This window comes from Rhincodon typus, chromosome 4, assembly GCF_021869965.1.
Source record: "Rhincodon typus isolate 14 chromosome 4, sRhiTyp1.1, whole genome shotgun sequence".
NCBI classification, from domain to species: Eukaryota; Metazoa; Chordata; class Chondrichthyes; order Orectolobiformes; family Rhincodontidae; genus Rhincodon; species Rhincodon typus.
In genome coordinates, this window is record NC_063335.1 from 36,834,741 (window position 1) to 36,852,703 (window position 17,963).

Below are 17,963 nucleotides of genomic sequence, written 5' to 3' on the forward strand. Positions count from 1 at the left end.
CACTAGATTAATAGTCTAGCAATAATACCACTAGGTCACTGCCTTCCATGCTGCAGATCCTTTTAGAGATTTAAACGTTATTCAAATACTGCACCTTTTCTTTTCTTTCTGGGCTTGGTTTGATTCTCATTCAACCTTGTTCTCCAGATTTCTTCTGTTCCTTTATCAGTCCCAAAATTTCATGGCTGAAGAGAATTCGGATTAAGCAGTTAGTTACTACACTGCAGCAAGCTGTGGGGTAACAAAAAGAAAATGTACCATGTTTTCACATCTTCCTTGGGGTCTAACATTAAATGATATGGTTACATAGTAAAGGCTCATTTCTCGATTTTCAATGTTGTCATGAATTCTGCCTGGCAGAAGGTGGCAGTATATCCTTAGATGAATAGGCTGCCGTAATGTACATTTTATCCATCTTTCTAAAATACTTCATCTAATGAAAGACGTCAATTTGTGACCTGTGGCCAATTGTAAGCATATTGAACAATAATATTCCCTGACGCCATCAGACATGAAACAGAAGGTTTCTCTGTCCTCTCAGGTTGAGTCTATTGTTCACTGAGGTCCCACATGTCCCCATTGGCCTTAGTGCCCCGTTATCACCTCTCATTCTCAGCAAATTACAGAGCAGAATTATATTTCAGCCCAGAAGTCTAAATGGGGCCCTACTGCAGCAACTGTCAAGCCACCTTGCTGAGGCTTCTACAGGTATAATCCCTTCGATTTGTCCAGCTCTAGAATCTTGTCAGCTGTGATTTCTATTTGAATGGGAAGATGAGATATTGTTTTTCTTCTAATTTTTACCTCCCTAATCCATGGTTACAAAACCTAGTTCACATATTTCTGGGTGTAAGCCTAGGAAATGCATGCAGACTACTGAACTTTTATAAGCATCACCAGTTCCTCAGTTTTGTTCTTCTAGGTCCAGCTCCACATATGTTTGGCAGCATTCACTAAAATGTCAGTTCCTATGAAAATCTAGGTGGACCTACCTGTCTGTTGTGCTCTTTAATAATATTTCTTCACACAAAATGCCATCACAATAATCAAATAAATACTCAGAGGCCGTATCAGTTATACAAGAGTATTTATTAGATTCACAAGCGTCACTCCCTGCACAGAATACTACCAGAAAACAGATGATCAGGCTCTGAGACAACAAGGTGCAGGGCTGGATGAACACAGCAGGCCAAGCAGCATCATAGGAGCAGAGAGGCTGGCGTTTCGGGCCTAGACCCTTCATCAGAAAAGATCAGGCTCTGGTCTGGAATGTACTGCTGTTCTCTAGGTCCCTGACCTTGGGTCCCATGCTGAAGAGTTGTACCCAAGTTCTTATTGTCTTCTGAGTCAGAATCATCCTTCTAGCAAGCATTGGTCCTAAATTCTCAGTATCACTATACTAGTTCCTTCCTCTTTTATACAATCAGATCCTTCTTCCATGTCTCTGGTTATAAGCTGTTTAATAACCAACTCTGTGGTTAACCATTTCTTATTTTATCAAAGCAGCCACCTGTCTGGAGCCTTGTTTCTTTTTTTATCCTGTGTGGTTAGCAGCTTCTCAGTATTTTTTGGTTTCTGTCGACATGACAGTTTAAACTATTACTTCCAATTCATTCTGGTTAATTTGGTCAAACTAAAGCTACATTTTCACATTAGCACCCTATTATATCCCAGACATAATTGAAGCAAATGGTAGCATCAAAGCCAGTGTGGGATTAAACCTGGCACTTCTGATCCCCAGGATTTAAATATAACATTGCAATTCAGGACTTCTGCATTTATACAATGAGGCGCATTTTGAAAACAACTTGTCTTTACATAGACTGTTGAACATAAATACAAAATAAACCATTCCAAGGGGCCTCACAGGAGTGCTGTATAATAAGAGGCTATCCTCTTATGACCAATACCTTAGTCAAAGAGGTAGATTGTAAGCTGCCCCTTAAAGAACAAAGATGAGGTAGAGGTGATAAAGTTAAAGGAGAGAATTCTAGCGCATAGCAACAAGGCAGCTGACAGCATTGCCACCAATGGTAAAGCAATTAAAATCAAGGCTGTGGTGCTCAACACACCAGAATTAGTGACACAGATGAACTGCAAGGAAGTGAATGAGGCAAGAGCAATTGATAAGATTGCAGTTTAGCCTCTTGTAGTTAATTGTTTTCTTAAGTCTTTACTTTGCTGTTATTAGCTTACTTTATATAACTTCTTCAGATGGCCATTGACTTGTCAACGATAGTGTCTGAAATGCAGAAGCAATCTCCCACTTTACAAGATCAAGAACTCTCAGCAGTGAACTATGACCTACACGTTCCCATCAATACAGTAATATGTTCTACAGCTATAGCACACAAGAAAAAATGATAAGCCTTTGAAAGATTTCATTTTAGAATTTCAGAAGTTTGTGATTTAATTACAAAAGTGTACAACTTTTATACAAAACAGCTTTAGGAATCAGTAGATAGAGGTCTTGCCAATAATCTTTCATTTATACATCAAACTTCCTCAGTGGAAGAGACCAGCACAAAAAAAAACCTAATTCAATCACACTGCAGAAAGAAATAATCTTTCATGGGTTGTAGAAGACATAAATAAAAACCTTTCCTCATCCATCTAGCAGATTTAAAAAAAACATTTTTGTTGAGTGGGTGAAATAAAGTCTAATCCAAACTGAACATTAAATCTTATGTATCATATTTAAATCCATCACAAAGGAAGATGAGGTTCCAGGATTTTAATTAATAAAACCATATAATCACAGGCAATCTAGCAAGACTGTACAATGCTAAATTGCTATTTCCCCCATGTCTCCAGCGACTAGACTACATTCACAGGTTAAGAGGGCAACATTCAATTTGTTCATGTGGATGTGCCTAGATTTAATGGACTGTGTATCACTTCTGAAGCCTTGGGTTATTTGAACAAACAAACCAAGTATCTATACCATACCACCTGTGAACATTTCACTTGGAAACTAATTAAACAGAAAACAGACCCGTTTAATATGGAATAATCTGATTTACCAATTCCATATTTCTGTGTCTGCTCAGAGCTATTGCAAGTCAAAGAATAAGTACCACACTACTAATTTGGCCCTGCTTTCTCTTGCAGCAGAATTTACCTTTAAAAATGCATATGCATTATTCAAAATTGAACAATATACAGTTACTACCATTAGAAAGTTATTTCTTCAAATACTGAAATTTCAAAGGGGCTTGACAAGAATCTGCTGCTAGAACTGATGCCCTTTTATTAATTTTTTAATCTTCCTTTCAATCAGACCAGTGATCCTTAAATACAGTCACGAGAATGCAAGTTATAATAAAATATACTGGTAGTGCTCCCAGATCATGGCAGTCAACAGAATGCAGCTCCAGGAGGAAGCAGGGTTAAAAGGGCACGTGGTGGAGATGTAATTCAGCCCCATTACAAAAAGTTTGTGTTCTATCTTAAATTTTGTATTTCCATTGTAAACATGTCAATTGCTTTCATTATAAATTCCCAGCACTGCATTAAGAATGGCAAGTGCCCACAGAAGCTTTGCACTCAGGCCCACAGCCCCTACCCGACATGTGGCATTTTACGGCCTCCGCTGACAGAACGAGACAGTACAGGACAAGAAGATCTGGTTTATAAATAAAGACTTGGAATTTAGAATACAGGAGGTACAGGCATTAGATTTTATTTTTAGAATATTTATCAGAAGTATGAAATTCAAAAGAGTTTATTTTTAAATATTACCTACCACGACAAAGTTGGCTTTTTAAATAAAAGATTTCAATATGGAAGTGAAGCACTGATCAGGATTGAGAAGGAAACATGACTTGGTTCAAAAGACATGTCTTTATGGCACTTCTAGTCACCTGATTGCTTTTGTAAGGAGAGTTACACCAACGAAGTCGCTGTAAGTACATTTTCAAACTTACACAACCCCTTCATCCATATCCTTTAAATCAAAGCAAGGAACGGCAGGGCACCAAGGATGGATGAACCAGTTAAACATTTCAGGCCTAATATAACACTAATCCTTTCCAGCAGCCAATACCAAATGCAGGCCAGGAATTGGGGAAACTAATGTGGCTCCTATCTTGGCACATCTTAGTGGCTACCTCCAGGGGAATGCTGGTCAATGCCCCAGTTTGCCAGCCTCTCAGTTGGTGCCATACAGAGATCTAGAAAAACAGTACCGACAAAGGATCAAAGTTGAAACAGAATCAGTGTTTGCTAAGCAGGCTTATCTGTCCCTGCAAGCACCGTTTCTGTTCATGGTGCTGATCATTCAGATTCAAGACAATCTTCCACCACCACCACCACCACCCACCCCTACTGTTTAAATCTCAAATATAAGGAGGAATACAATTTGGCAATAATTCTGATAGCTATGCTATCGTGAAGAAATTAGCAAAAACAAAACCTAAATGATTGAAGCATCATTCTCTACCTGCTATGAACTTCCTATTTTTCACCTCTGCTGAAAATAAATTGACAGAAGCAACAAACTATGTAAGCCTTAAAACTCTGACAGCAATGGTGAAACTAGCTCTGAGAGTCACTGTGGATGATCAGCAGGAGTTGCTGCTGTTTCAGAATATCATCCCTGGTTGGTGGGTGCTTTTCAGTCAACTGATGTGCTCAGAAATCTCTTTTCCCACGCCGTCTTCCAACACTACACACATCCAGCAATCTCCCAAAGTGACAACAGCTCTGCCAAAGACCTGAGAAGTTGGTCACAAAATTAGGACAAATGCTAAAAAGGTAGAATGAGTGTGCATGTGTGCATGACAGAGGGAGAGAAATACAGAATGCACACACTCTACCCTCATGATATCCCTTGTCAACCTGATCAATGCAGACCCTGCCTGTTAAACAGGAGAGAAATCAGTAATTCTGCGAAATTGTGTTTCTCTTGAGGGGATCTATATCATGACTCAGGGAAGGTGTGAAAGGAAAATAGCCTTTTATGGTGGATATGCAACTTTTAGTTTAACAACTGGAAATATATCTCCTTCTATAGACTGGTCAATTTTTTTTTAAAGTCATAAACTTTGATTTATTCTACAAAATTCTTCTGAAAATGAGATTCTGCTGTAAAGGTCAGATTTATGGTAGTCTACAGGAGATTTACATTTGTACATTTCCATATCAATTTGCTTATCCTCCTTTCCTTAGCAGCCAAGTGGACATCACATTCCTACCAGCATCCCACAATCATTAAAATTTCAGCTGCGATTCCAAAGCACAAGATACTCTTAGTCAACACATTGTACAGTAAATGACACAAATGCAGGTGTTGGGCTCTTCCATAGAAAAAGAAAAGTTCAGTTGTCTCCTAATCTTTGGCCTTGACCCCAGAAATAGCCTCTCCCCCATCGACCCCCCTCATCTTCAGCTTGTGGTCTCCTGCTTGTTGGTCGGACTCCAAAACCAGATACGCCACCCCTCCTCGGAGGAAACCATCGAGTCCTGGAGTGGGGGTGGGAGAGAGAGAGGAAAGAGAAAAGAAGTTTTTCCAAGTATAATCTTTCACAAAACATACAAAGTGGTTAGAGTTCAGTGAAACAAAGTCAACAGCAAAGAAGCAGGACCAGCTAAATTTACTTACAGAAACTGCGGCGTACAAAGAAACGTTCTCCCACCGTATTCTTGAGGATATTTAAACATCAAGACGTAGTACATGTGGCCAACAAAGATACCAACAAGCTCGTCCATCACACTGCCATGGAGTTAAAAAGAATTAACTTACACCCCAAGATGAATAGCATTTTTAAAAAAAAAAAAAAAAAAATTTTGCAAAATTTAGTTTCAAGAAAACTACTGAACAACCCAGAGAAATTCCACTAACAAATTCAACCGCATGAACAAAGGATTTAATTTAACCACAACACTTCAGGATTTCTTTGATTCTAAGCTATGCTTTGGCAAGGGTTTGAAATATCTCTGAAGTCTCTCCTTTGGAGGCTGTCTTTGATATAAATACTCATCAGTATCAAGGCTGCATGACCATTCTCTGGAATACATTAAAAAAATTCAACATTGAACTAATTAGAGGTTGGCAGTTCCTCCTCGATTGTGCTGTTTCTTTTACCAAAATACGTCCTATGTCTATGTAACAAACCTTAATGACAATTCCAGTTTGCACAATCTTTTGTAATAACCTTAAAAACACTGCTAGCAGTAGTCCCGTCAAAAATCTGGCCTTGCTTCATGGTAACCACTTGAGCTCATTTGCAGGCCTTCTAGGAAGCTCCAAAAATTAAACTGGACATTATTAGCACATTTTGAATTTTTTTAAATTAACAAATATTTAATTCCATGGAGTCCTTCTCACCATGAAACAAAAATGAAAGCTGGCTCCTGGAGTTGACCTTGCCTTCCCCACCCCCTTGACCTCCTGGTACAAGCCTCCCTCCACTTATCATACTGGTGCTGCTGTTTGTCTCTGCTTCTGCTGGGGAGGAAGAAAACTCTGCCTCATCAGCTCTACCCTCCATCTCGCCCTCGTTCCCAGCCTCTCCAGGCTTCTCACCAGCAGAGCACAAACCACACTGACTTACCTCAGGTAACAACTCATTCCTGGTCTACAAAAAAGGCCGACTTTTACATTGTGTATTCAAACAATATAAATTTCTGATCAGTTGTATCAATGCAATAAAGAAATAGAGAATTTAATCTCTTCTGCACTTACGTATTTCTCAGAATAAAGTTGAATATGAGCAGAGCCCAGGGTAAATAACAAGCCTGTGGAAAAATAATACAAAATAAATGTGAAAATACTATTAAATACAATTTTTTTAAAATCAAAAAGTTCAGCTCAGGTGACTTCTAATCACCACCTTGACTCAGTATTTCTCTCAGATTCCAGATGGTACAAACTCTTTAGGAAGATGCTAAATTAGGCGTGTTCTTTTAAGATGAGAAACAACAAATACACTAAGGTATAGTCAACTTTTAATGCTTAATGTCAGGCTAGGTTTAATGGTAGCACTCTTGGCTGCATTGGGCAGTCACGAATTTGAGACCCAATCCAGAGATTTAGACAAACAATCCAAGCTGTCACACTTAGTGTGGTTCTGAGGGGGTCCTGCACTGTCAGAAGTGCCATCTTTTGGGTCAGATGTTAAACTGAAGCCCAATCAGTTAATGTTTTCAATCAATCAGAAGTGTATTATATACAGTCAGGCATTTCTCACAATGCTGTTTGTGGGATCTTCCTGTACATATGTGCCTACATTACAACAGAGTGAGGAATCCAAGAACTGTGATAGCCCAAGACCATAAAATAAGTTATATAAAGGCTACAATAAAACAAAGAACTGCGGATCTGAAAATCCAAACCGAAGCAAAGCAATGAAGAAACTCTGCAGGTCTGAGGCAATGGCCCAGTGGTATTAACACAACACTAATAATCCAGAAACTCAGCAAATGTTCTGGGGCCCTGGGTTCGAATCCCTTCATGGCAGATGTTAGAATTTGAATTCAAGTTCAATAAAAAATTTAGAATTAACTGGAAAAGACAACTGCAGAAACAGCTCGGTCAACCCTGCAATGCCATCCTTACTTAATTTCTGGGGTCTAGTGCCAAAAATTGGGACAGCTGTCTCATAGACTAGTCAAGCAACAGCCTGACATTGCCTTTAAAGTCTGTAAGCATGACTATATCCTAGGCACTACCATCACCATCCCTGGCTATGTCCACGCCCAACAGCAGAACAGACCCAGCAGAGATGGCGGCACAGTGGTATACAGATGGGAGGGAGTTACCCTGGGAGTACTCAACATTGATTCTGGACCCCACGAAGTCTAATGGCTTCAGGTTAAAATTGGCAAGGAAGCCTCCTGATTATCACATATCATTCCCTTGGCTGATGAATCAGTACTCCTCCATGTTGAACAACACTTGAAAGGAAGCACTGAGTGTGGATAGGGTGCAAAACATACGCTGGGTGGGGGATTTCAATGTTCATCATCAACAGTAGCTCAACAGCAACACTACTGATCAAGCTGGTCGGGTTCTAAAGGATATAGCTACTAGACTGGATCTGCAGCAAGTGGTGAAGGAGCCAACAAGAGGGAAAAACATACTTAACCTCATCCGTACCAATCTGCCATCTGCAGATTTATCTGTCCATGACAGTATCAGCAAGACTGACCACTGCACTGTCCTTGTGGAGACAAAGATCCACCTTCATATTGAGTACACTCTCCATCGTGTTGTGTGGCACTATCACTGTGCTAAATGGGACAGATTTTGATCAGATCTAGCAACTCAAGACTCGGCATCTGTGAGGCACTGTGGGCCATCAACAGCAGCAGAATTGTACTCCAGCATAATCTGCAACCTCATGGATCAGTATAGCCCCCACTTATCCTTCACCATCAAGCTGAAGGAAATCAACCCCGGTTCAACAGAAGAGTGCCGGAGGAATACCAGGAGCAGCACCAGGCAAAGCTTTAAAAAGCAATGAGGTGTCAACCTAGTGAAGTTCCAAGCAAGACTACCTGCAGGCCAAACAGCATAAGCAGCAAGTGATACACAGAACCCACAACCAATGGATCAGATCTAAGCTCTTCAGTGCTGCCACATCCAGTTGTGAATGGCGGTGGACAATTAAACAACTCATTCTACAATTCAACAACTATTCTCAATGATGGAAGAGCCCGACACATCAGTATTAAAAAATGAGGCTGAAGCATTTAGTACTTCAGCAATCTTCAGCCATATGTACCAAATGGATGATCCATCTTGGCCTCTTCTAGTGGTTGACAATATTACAGATATCAGTCTTCAAACAATTGCAGCAACTGTTGTTGTCCTGGTTAACAGATACAGGTACACCTACTGTGCTGTTCTGGGATTTTGACCCGGTAATAGTAAATGAATGGTGATTTTGTTCAGGATAATGAGAGATTTGGATGGAGCTTGTAGGTGGTGGTGTTCACATGTGTCTACTGTCTTTGTTCTTCTAGGTGTGGAGGTTGTGGGAGTAGAAGATACAGTTGAAGGAGCTGTAACAAATCAAGTGGTGTGCTTACTGACTACCGGGAACTGCAGACCTTGCTTCAACACTTAATATCAACAACAACACTTAGGTTCACTCACCTTAAATGTCATCCCAAACCAAAATGTTACAATCTGGTCTTTGTTGAGTTGTGCCCACACGTATACCACCGTCAAAACAAGGGGGACAAACAGAATCTGTCAAAAAGAAAAGGGAAATCAATACGTTCCATTTATTTATCCTTATCCTTAACCATAACACAACCAACATAACATACGCCTCCCAACTTGTAGCAATTTTATTCAAGAAGCAATTCATTCTCCCTCACTGAAGAATTCTCAAATTGAAGTGGGATTATTTTCCCCCTCTTGTCAATCCATAAACTCCACTCCTTAATACGGACACACAAGGTTGAGTTGTGGTTTCACTTCTGCAACCTTGGAGTACATCCACATTCTAGCTGTTTTGCATTTAGAATAGCCATGGACTCGGGCAAAACTTTAAAGTGCCAGACATTCCTTCAAATTAACAAGCACTCTCCAGGAGGGACAGGGGAAGGAAAAAATGTTGTCCCAAATTCTTCACATGCCCAATCAGATTAATAAAGAAACAATACAGTAGGAATATTTTTGTTTAAAAGAAACCCATAATATACAGTACCAGGCTGGGAAATAAAACTGCCATTTTTTTGATATGCCACTTAATATCTTCTCAATGAGATACAAACTGAAGTTGCAGTGCACATTTTTATAAAAAACAAAATGCCTCCAGATATTCCATAATAAAGGAAACAGGAGCAAAGGGAAAAATCTCTACTCATATTGTGCTTTTGAACATAACTTGCAGTCACAATAGCCAAAGGCTCTGCCCTTGATGGCAAAACAAATGGGAGACACACAATGGGACGTAGTCAAAAACTCACCAAATATCTAATGCTAAACATAATCAAGCTTTTCTTTTACATCAATGTAACCCCGAATGCTATTTACTTTTCTGATCTCATGTTTAATTTGATCAGCAAAACGGCATTTCAAAGTGGAGGATGATTGTCAGGGCTTTTTATCCCCCAAAGTAAAGTTTACCAACAATCTCCCTCTACTCGCCCAAAATGGAACATTAAGTGTGGTCACGCACAGACTAAAACGGCAACTTTCCCATCATCTTCAATTTGAACACCAAGATTTTCATGAAGTGGAACAGCCTCCTCCTACATACTTACAAGCATTCCCATGGTTAATCCAACTATCTGTTACGTTGTTGATCAGGAAAAAAAAACAAATGACGTGTCCATTCCTTTTAAGTTATCAATAGGTGCTTCTTTAAGTGTATACATTCCAATGATTTAATATTGCAAAAGGGTCAGGAAGTTGGCAAAATAGGAACATTGTGCAGACTTGTGTCTTTCCCAGTCCGTCATAAGTACAAGCCCCTCCTTCAAAGCCTAGCAATTGGTACACACCCTTCTTTCAAAGCCCAGCAAGTGGCACAAGCTCCTCTTTCAAAATCTACAACTGTAACACCTCTATTCAAGACAAGAGAGAAACAAGAATCAGGAAACTATAAGCCAGTTAGCTTAATATCTGTCACTGGGAAATCTGAGAATTCATTATTTAGCAGGACAGTTAGAAAATTGTAATACAGTCAGGCTAAGTCAACATGGCTTTGTGAAAAGGAAATAGTGTTTGACACACATTAGAATTCTTTGAAGATGTAACAAGCAGGATGAACTATAAGGTATCAGCAGATATAATGTATTTGGATTTCCAAAAGGCATTCCATAAGGCGCCATAAAACGTTACTTTATAACAAAACTAATACTTTTGGGAGTGATATTAGCATTGACAGATTGGTGATTAACCTACAGAAAACAGATTTGGAATGACCAGATAATTTTCAGGTTGGCAAACTGTACTGAGTGGAGTACCACAGGGATTAGTGCTGGGGTCTCAACTATTTACATCCATATTAATGGCGTGAATGATGAGACCAACTATATTGCAGCCAAATTTTCAGAAAATATTAAGATCAGGAGGAAAACAAGTAATGAGGATGCAAAGGGTCTGTAAAGGAAGAGAGATAGATCAAGGGAGTAGGCAAAAGATCGGCAGAGGGGAAATTATAGTGATAGAGGTTACCCACTTTACCAAGAACAACAGAAAAGCAGAATACAAGTAATTAGAGAGGCAAATGAGGTGTGGCCATTATTGCAAGGAGTGGAGTATAAAAGTACAGAACTCTTGCTATAAGGTATAAGGCATTGGCATGATCTGTATTTTACTGCAGCAATTCAGGAAAGCTCACTAGGCTGACTCCTGGGATGAAGTTGTCTCAAAATGAAAAGATTGAGCAGGTTGGGCCAAGAAGAGTTTAGAAGAAAGTGAGGAGATCCTATTGAAATATAACATTTTGAGGGAACATGACATAAGAACATAAGAGCTAGGAGCGGGAGTAGGCCGTCCGACCCTTCGAGCCTGCTCCGCCATTCAATAAGATCATGGCTGATCTTTTCGTGGACTCAGATCCACTTACTCACGTTCTCACCGTATCCCTTAATTCCTTTATTGTTCAAAAAAATATCTACCTTATCTTTAAAAACGTTTACTGAAGTAGCGTCAACTACTCCACTGGGCAAGGAATTCCATAGATTAACAACCCTCTGGGTGAAGAAGTTCCTTCTCAATTCAGTCCTAAATCTGCTCCCTCTAATCTTGAGGCTATGCCCTCTTGTCCTAGCTTCACCTGCCAGTGGAAACATCCTCTCTACTTCTATCTTATCTATTCCCTTCATAATTTTATATGTTTCTATAAGATCCCCCCTCAATCTTCTGAATTCCAATTAATATAATCCCAATCTACTCAGTCTCTCCTCATAAGCCAACCCCCTCAATTCCGCAATCAACCTAGTGAACCTCGTTTGCACCCCCTCCAGTGCCAGTACATCCTTTCTCAAGTAAGGAGACCAAAACTGCGCACAGTACTCCAGGTGTGGCCTCACCAGCACCTTATACAGCTGCAAAATAACCTCTCTGCTTTTAATCTCAATCCCTTTAGCAATGAAGGACAAAATTCCATTTGCCTTCCTAATTACTTCTTGTACCTGCAGACCTACCTTCTGTGATTCATGCACAAAGACACCCAGGTCCCTCTGCATAGCAGCATGCTGCAACTTTTTACCATTCAAGTAATAATCCTTTTTACTATTACTCCTACCAAAATGTATGACTTCACATTTATTTACATTGTATTCCATCTGCCAGACCTTTGCCCACTCACTCAATGTATCTATGTTCCTCTGCAAAGTTTCACAGTCCTCTGCACACTTTGCTCTGCCACTCATCTTAGTGTCATCTGCAAACTTTGACACCCAACACGTGGTCTCCAACTCCAAATCATCTATATAAATTGTAAATAATTGCGGTCCCAACACCGATCCCTGAGGCACACCACTAGTCACTGACTGCCAGCTAGAATAGCACTCATTTATCCCCACTCTTTGCTTCCTGTTAGTCAACCAATCCTCTATCCATGCTAATACTTTACCCTTAATGCCATGCATCCTTATCTTATGCTGTAGCCTCTTGCGCGGCACCTTGTCGAAGGCCTTTTGGAAATCTAGGTACACCACATCCACTGGGTCCCCATTGTCCACCTTGCTCGCAATCTCTTCATAGAATTCCAAAAGATTTGTCAAGCATGACCTGCCCTTCATGAACCCATGCTGCGTCTGCCCAACGGGACAATTTCTATCAAGATGCCTTGCTATTTCTTCCTTGATAATAGACTCAAGCATCTTCCCCACTACAGAGGTTAAGCTAACCGGTCTATAATTCCCCAGCTTTTGTCTACTTCCCTTTTTAAACAGTGGCGTCACGTTTGCTGTTTTCCAATCTGCTGGGACTGCCCCAGAGTCCAGCGAATTTTGGAAAATTACCGCCAGTGCACCTGCTATTTCTCCCGCCATCTCTTTTAGTACCCTGGGATGCATTCCATCAGGGCCAGGAGACTTATCAATCCTTAGCTCCATTAGCTTGTCCAACACTACCTCTTCCGCAATAATGATTGTTTCCAGGTCCTCACCTACCTTCGTCTCTTTGTCAATTACTGGCATGTTATTAGTGTCCTCTACTGTGAAGACCGATACAAAGTACCCGTTCAATGCCTCGGCCATTTCATCATATCCCATAACTAAATTCCCCTTCTCATCCTCTAAAGGGCCAACGTTTACTTTAGCCACTCTTTTTCGTTTTATATATTTATAGAAACTTTTGCTATCTGTCTTTATATTCTGTGCTAGTTTTTTCTCATGTTCCATCTTACTTTTCTTTATAGCTCTTTTTGTGGCTTTCTGTTGACCTTTAAAGTTTTCCCCAATCTTCTAGTTTCATGCTGTTTTTGGCCACTTTGTATGCCTTCTCTTTCAATTTGATAGCCTCCCTTATTTCTTTAGACACCCATGGCAGATTACCCCTTTTCTTACAGTCCTTCCTTTTCACTGGAATATACTTTTGCTGAGCACTTTGAAAAATTGCGTTGAAAGTCCTCCACTGCTTGTCAACTGTCCCACCATAAAATCTTTGTTTCCAGTCTACTTTAGCCAAGTCCCCCCTCATTCTATTGTAGTTCCCCTTGTTCAAGCACAGGACCCTGGTATTGGATTTTATCTTCACACTCTCCACCTGTATTCTAAATTCAACCATACTGTGATCACTCCTTCCAAGAGGATCCCTAACTACGAGGTCATTAATTATTCCTGTCTCATTACTCAGGACCAGATCTAGGATAGCTTGCTCCCTCGTCGGTTCCATTACATACTGTTCAAGAAAACTATCACGGATACACTCAACGAACTCCTCCTCAAGGCTACCCTGACCGAGCTAGTTCGACCAATCTACATGTAGATTAAAATCCCCCATGATAATTGCCGTACCATTTTTACAGGCATTAGTTATTTCTTTGTTTATTGCCCGCCCCAATGTGACGTTATTATTTGGTGGCCTATAGACTACGCCTATCAGTGACTTTTTCCTCTTAGAATTTCTAATTTCCACCTAAATGGATTCAACCTCATTCTCCATAGAACCTATATCATCTCTCAGCACCGCCCTGATGTCATCCTTGAATATCAGAGCTACACCACCTCCCTTACCTTCCTGTCTGTCCTTCCGAATAGTCTGGTACCCTTGGATATTTAACTCCCAGTCGTGACCATCCTGTAACCATGTCTCCGTAATGGCTACCAAATTATATTCATTCGCGATGATTTGTGCCGTTAACTCATCAACCTTGTTACAAATGCTACGAGCATTCAGGTAAAGTGCCTTTATGCTAACTTTCTTACCCTCATGATTTCCAACATCTCTAATAATATCTCCTGAGTTATCCTTCCTTTTTGCTTCTTTCATAGTCTGCCTTGACAGGGTAAATATTGAAAGTATGTTTCCTTCCGAAGGGAAATCTAGAACTAAGACAGTTTTAAAAAAAGGGGTTTTCCATCTAAGACAAAGACAAGGAGGGATTTATTATCTGAGAGGATCATTGGCCTTTGGAGTTCTCTTCCCAAACAAACAGTGGTGGCTGGGTCATTGAAGATATTCAAGGCCAAGTTATACAGATTTTTGATCTACAAAGTAGTCAAGCTGATTACAGGACAAACAAGAAAGTGAAATTAGGGCTACATCTGATCAGCCATAATCTTACTGAATGGTGGAGCAGACTCCATGGGATAATGATCTACACCTACTCATATTTCTTATGATCAAAGTGATTCAGTGCAGGATTATGATTATAGGCATAAATCTCCTCCAATAGCCTGCCTCATGCTTTTTGAATGTGTACGAATTGAGACAATGAACAGGAATAAATGGGTCTCCTTCCAAGTGGAAGGCAATGACTAGTGCAGTACCACAGGGATCAGTGCTTGGACCCCAGCTTTTCACAACATATACTCATAACTTAGATGAGGGAACTAAATGTAATATTTCCAAATTTTCAAATGACACAAAGCTCAGCCCAATTTCAACCTACTTTCACTAGAAATCAATCAGATGATCTCCTCACACTTGCATGCGCATGGGTGGCCCCAGCTAACTCAAAGCAGAGTATTAACCAGGGCGATTCTAGTCTGTGTACTTTACTACGGCTGTCAGCTGTGGCTCAGTTGCTCTCGCCTCTGAGTAAGGAGGTTGTACATTCAAGACCCACTTCAGAGACTTGAGGCCAAAGAAACTGTAGGTTGACAATTCAGTAAAAAAGGAATGCAGTGCCTTCAGACCTGCTGTCTTTCATAGGTGATGTTAATCCTAGGTCCTTCTCACCAACTCTGAAAAGATCGTGTAGTATTGTTTTGAAGAACAGCTGGCGAGTTTTCCCCACTGTCTTGGCTAATATTTATCCTTCAATCAATATCACTAGAAACAAGTATTGCTGTGTGGGGGACTTTGCTGTGTGTCCATTATTATAACAGTATACTTCAAAAAGTACTTCAAAGATATATTTTAGAATAGAAACGCAATTTTTTTCAACATTGCTTCACAAAAAGGATACCACCGTGCAAATCCAGTTGAAAAACAACATGAATATATAATCTGCTGTTCTCCCATCAAAGAAACCTATAGTAAAAAAAATGCAAGAATTATATTTCAAAGTTCATCAGGTCTTAAGAACGACAGTAAAATTCATTGTATATTTCATTAGATATATCACAAGGCACTGGATATTGCTATCTCCTCTTGAAACCGGGTCAAAACTCTCTCTCTCTAAAACAGTTATTGAGGCAGTAACAGTACCATTATTAATTACAAAGGACTCGAAACATCATTTAAAGAATACCTTGCTAATGAGATTGTCAGGTGAACTGCCCACTTCTTTCCCTGTGTTCCCCCCCCCAAAAAAAGTGTTATAAAGTCTGATTCTTCCCCAGTTTACTCCTACCCAAGCCAACCTTTTGCTCTGCCAAAGGCATAACTGGTTAATGGCGCACTGGTCTGCAGTGTGGGACTCTCTCAGAATATCCAATGACAGATTCGGACAGAGTTAGCATACATTTACAAGAGAGAAATCATGCTAGTCAAATCTACTGGGATCTTTCAAGGATGTAACTAGAAAAGTTGATGAGGGGGAAGCCAGTGGATGTGGTTTATTTGGACTTCCAGAAGACTGTTGATAAAGTTCCATGGCATGCAAAATTAAAGCAGATGTCACTGGAGGTAGAACACTGACATGGATAGAGAACTGGTTGGCAGACAGAAAATAAAGAGTAGGAATAAACAGGTTTTTTTTCCCAAGTGGTAAGCAGTGACCAGTATAGATACCACAGGGTGGATGAACACAGCAGGCCAAGCAGCATCATAGGAGCTTGGCCTGCTGTGTTCATCCAGCCCTGCACCTTGTTGTCTTAGATACCACAGGGATCAGTGTTAGCCACAACATATGTTAATGATTTAGATGCTCGTGCTTGTGCGCACGAGCGTGGAGGAGGATGCAGAGATGCTTCAATGCGATTTGGAAAGTTGAGTGAGTGGGCAAATGCATGGCAGACAAAGTGTAACATGGATAAACGTGAGGTTATTGACTTTGGTAGCAAAAACAAGAAGGCAGATTATTATCTAATGGCAATAGATTGAGCAAAGGGGTGCAACAAGACCTGTGTGTCCTTGTACACCAGTCGCTGAAAGTAAGCATGCAGGTGCAGCAGGTAGCAAAGGCAGCAAATGGTACGCTGGCCTTCACAGCAAGCAGATTTGAGTACAGGAGCAGAGGTGATAGTACAGGGCCTTGGTGAAACCACACTTACAATACTGTGTGCAGTTTTGGTCTCCTTGTTTGAGGAGGGTTGTTCTGGCTATGGAGGGAGTGCAATAAATGTTTACCAGACTGATTACTGCAACAGCAAGACTGACACATGAACACAGGCTGGATTAGTTGTAACTAAATTCAATGGAGTCTAGAAGAATGAGCATACGGGAACTCCATAGAAATGTATAAAATTCTAACAGGAAAATGAAGGAAACATGTTTCTGATAACTGGGGAGTCCAGAACCAGGGGTCACAGTCTAAGGATACGGAATAGGCCATTTAGGACCGAGAGGAGGAGAAATTTATACACAGAGTGGTGAGCCTGTGGAATTCTCTGCCGCAGGAAGCCACAACATTGAATGCTTTCAAGGAGTTCCTAGGGCTGAAGGGATCAAAGAGTACAGGGAGAACCCAGGTACAGGGTACTGAACTGGATAGTCTGCCATAATTAGACTGAATGGCAGAGCAGGATCAAAGGGCCAAATTGCTCACTCTTAATCCTATTTTCTATGTTTCTATGTTCAATATCCAATCCCACTCTGGGCTGAATTGGTTAATATGTCACCCAATATAGAACAGCTATCACAACAGCTCTCAAGTGACCCTGGTAAGGAACTTGGAGGATAGACAGAATTCCTCAGCCTGATCACCCCGCACTCAAAGCCTAGTTAAGCTCAAAAGTGCACAAAACAACAGACATCATGTGAAGAATTTACTGCACATACTTAGACTTGACTAAGATACCAGAGGGCAGCTTGTACTTTTTGGCAGTGGTGGTGGTGGGGCACAGGGAGATAAGTGGGGAAAACTGAATCATTTATTTGTTTGATCGGTTTGAAACTGTGAAAACATTCACAATTTCTTTGCTCAATGCAACTGTAAGAAAATAAACCAAAATTATAAATAAAAACATGTACCACTAATATGTTCTCCATTATACTGAAGTATTAAATCAGCACTCTATTTTTCTGTGAATCTATTTGTACTAATGGTGAAAGAGAAACAATAGAAAGGTATATATTTATATAAAATACATGTACTTAGTGAAAGCAAAATTAAAGTCATAGCACCATAGAGTCATACAGCATGGAAACAGACCCTTCTGCCCAACCCGTGTCCACACTGACCAGGTTTCCCAAACTAAACTAGTTCAATCTGCCTGCATTTGAT

At 40.3% G+C, this 17,963-nt stretch overlaps 1 protein-coding gene across 1 annotated transcript; it reads right to left on the reverse strand.

Annotated features, from left to right (window-relative positions):
- Positions 1-1,070: 1,070 nt before the first annotated feature.
- derl1 (derlin 1) lies at positions 1,071-15,610 on the reverse strand. The gene is made up of 6 exons (XM_048595795.1): positions 15,543-15,610; positions 10,219-10,245; positions 9,101-9,196; positions 6,686-6,738; positions 5,603-5,713; positions 1,071-5,463 (listed from the first exon to the last, which is right to left on the reverse strand). The coding sequence occupies exons 1-6, from the start codon at positions 15,570-15,572 to the stop codon at positions 5,319-5,321; spliced, it is 462 nt and encodes a 153-aa protein (XP_048451752.1). The 5' UTR covers positions 15,573-15,610; the 3' UTR covers positions 1,071-5,318.
- Between the last annotated feature and the right edge of the window lie 2,353 nt (positions 15,611-17,963).

What these genes read in the sequence shown, in the direction of transcription:
- derl1 (XM_048595795.1), bottom strand. Translation starts at nt 15,572, where the DNA reads ATGTTGTTTTTCAACTGGATTTGCACGGTG. An exon ending in GGTTTGGGATGACATTTAAG is followed by an intron (nt 6,739 to 9,100) that starts GTGAGTGAACCT and finishes ATTTTTCCACAG; the next exon opens with GCTTGTTATTTACCCTGGGC. An exon ending in CTTTGTACGCCGCAGTTTCT is followed by an intron (nt 5,464 to 5,602) that starts GTAAGTAAATTT and finishes CCCCCACTCCAG; the next exon opens with GACTCGATGGTTTCCTCCGA.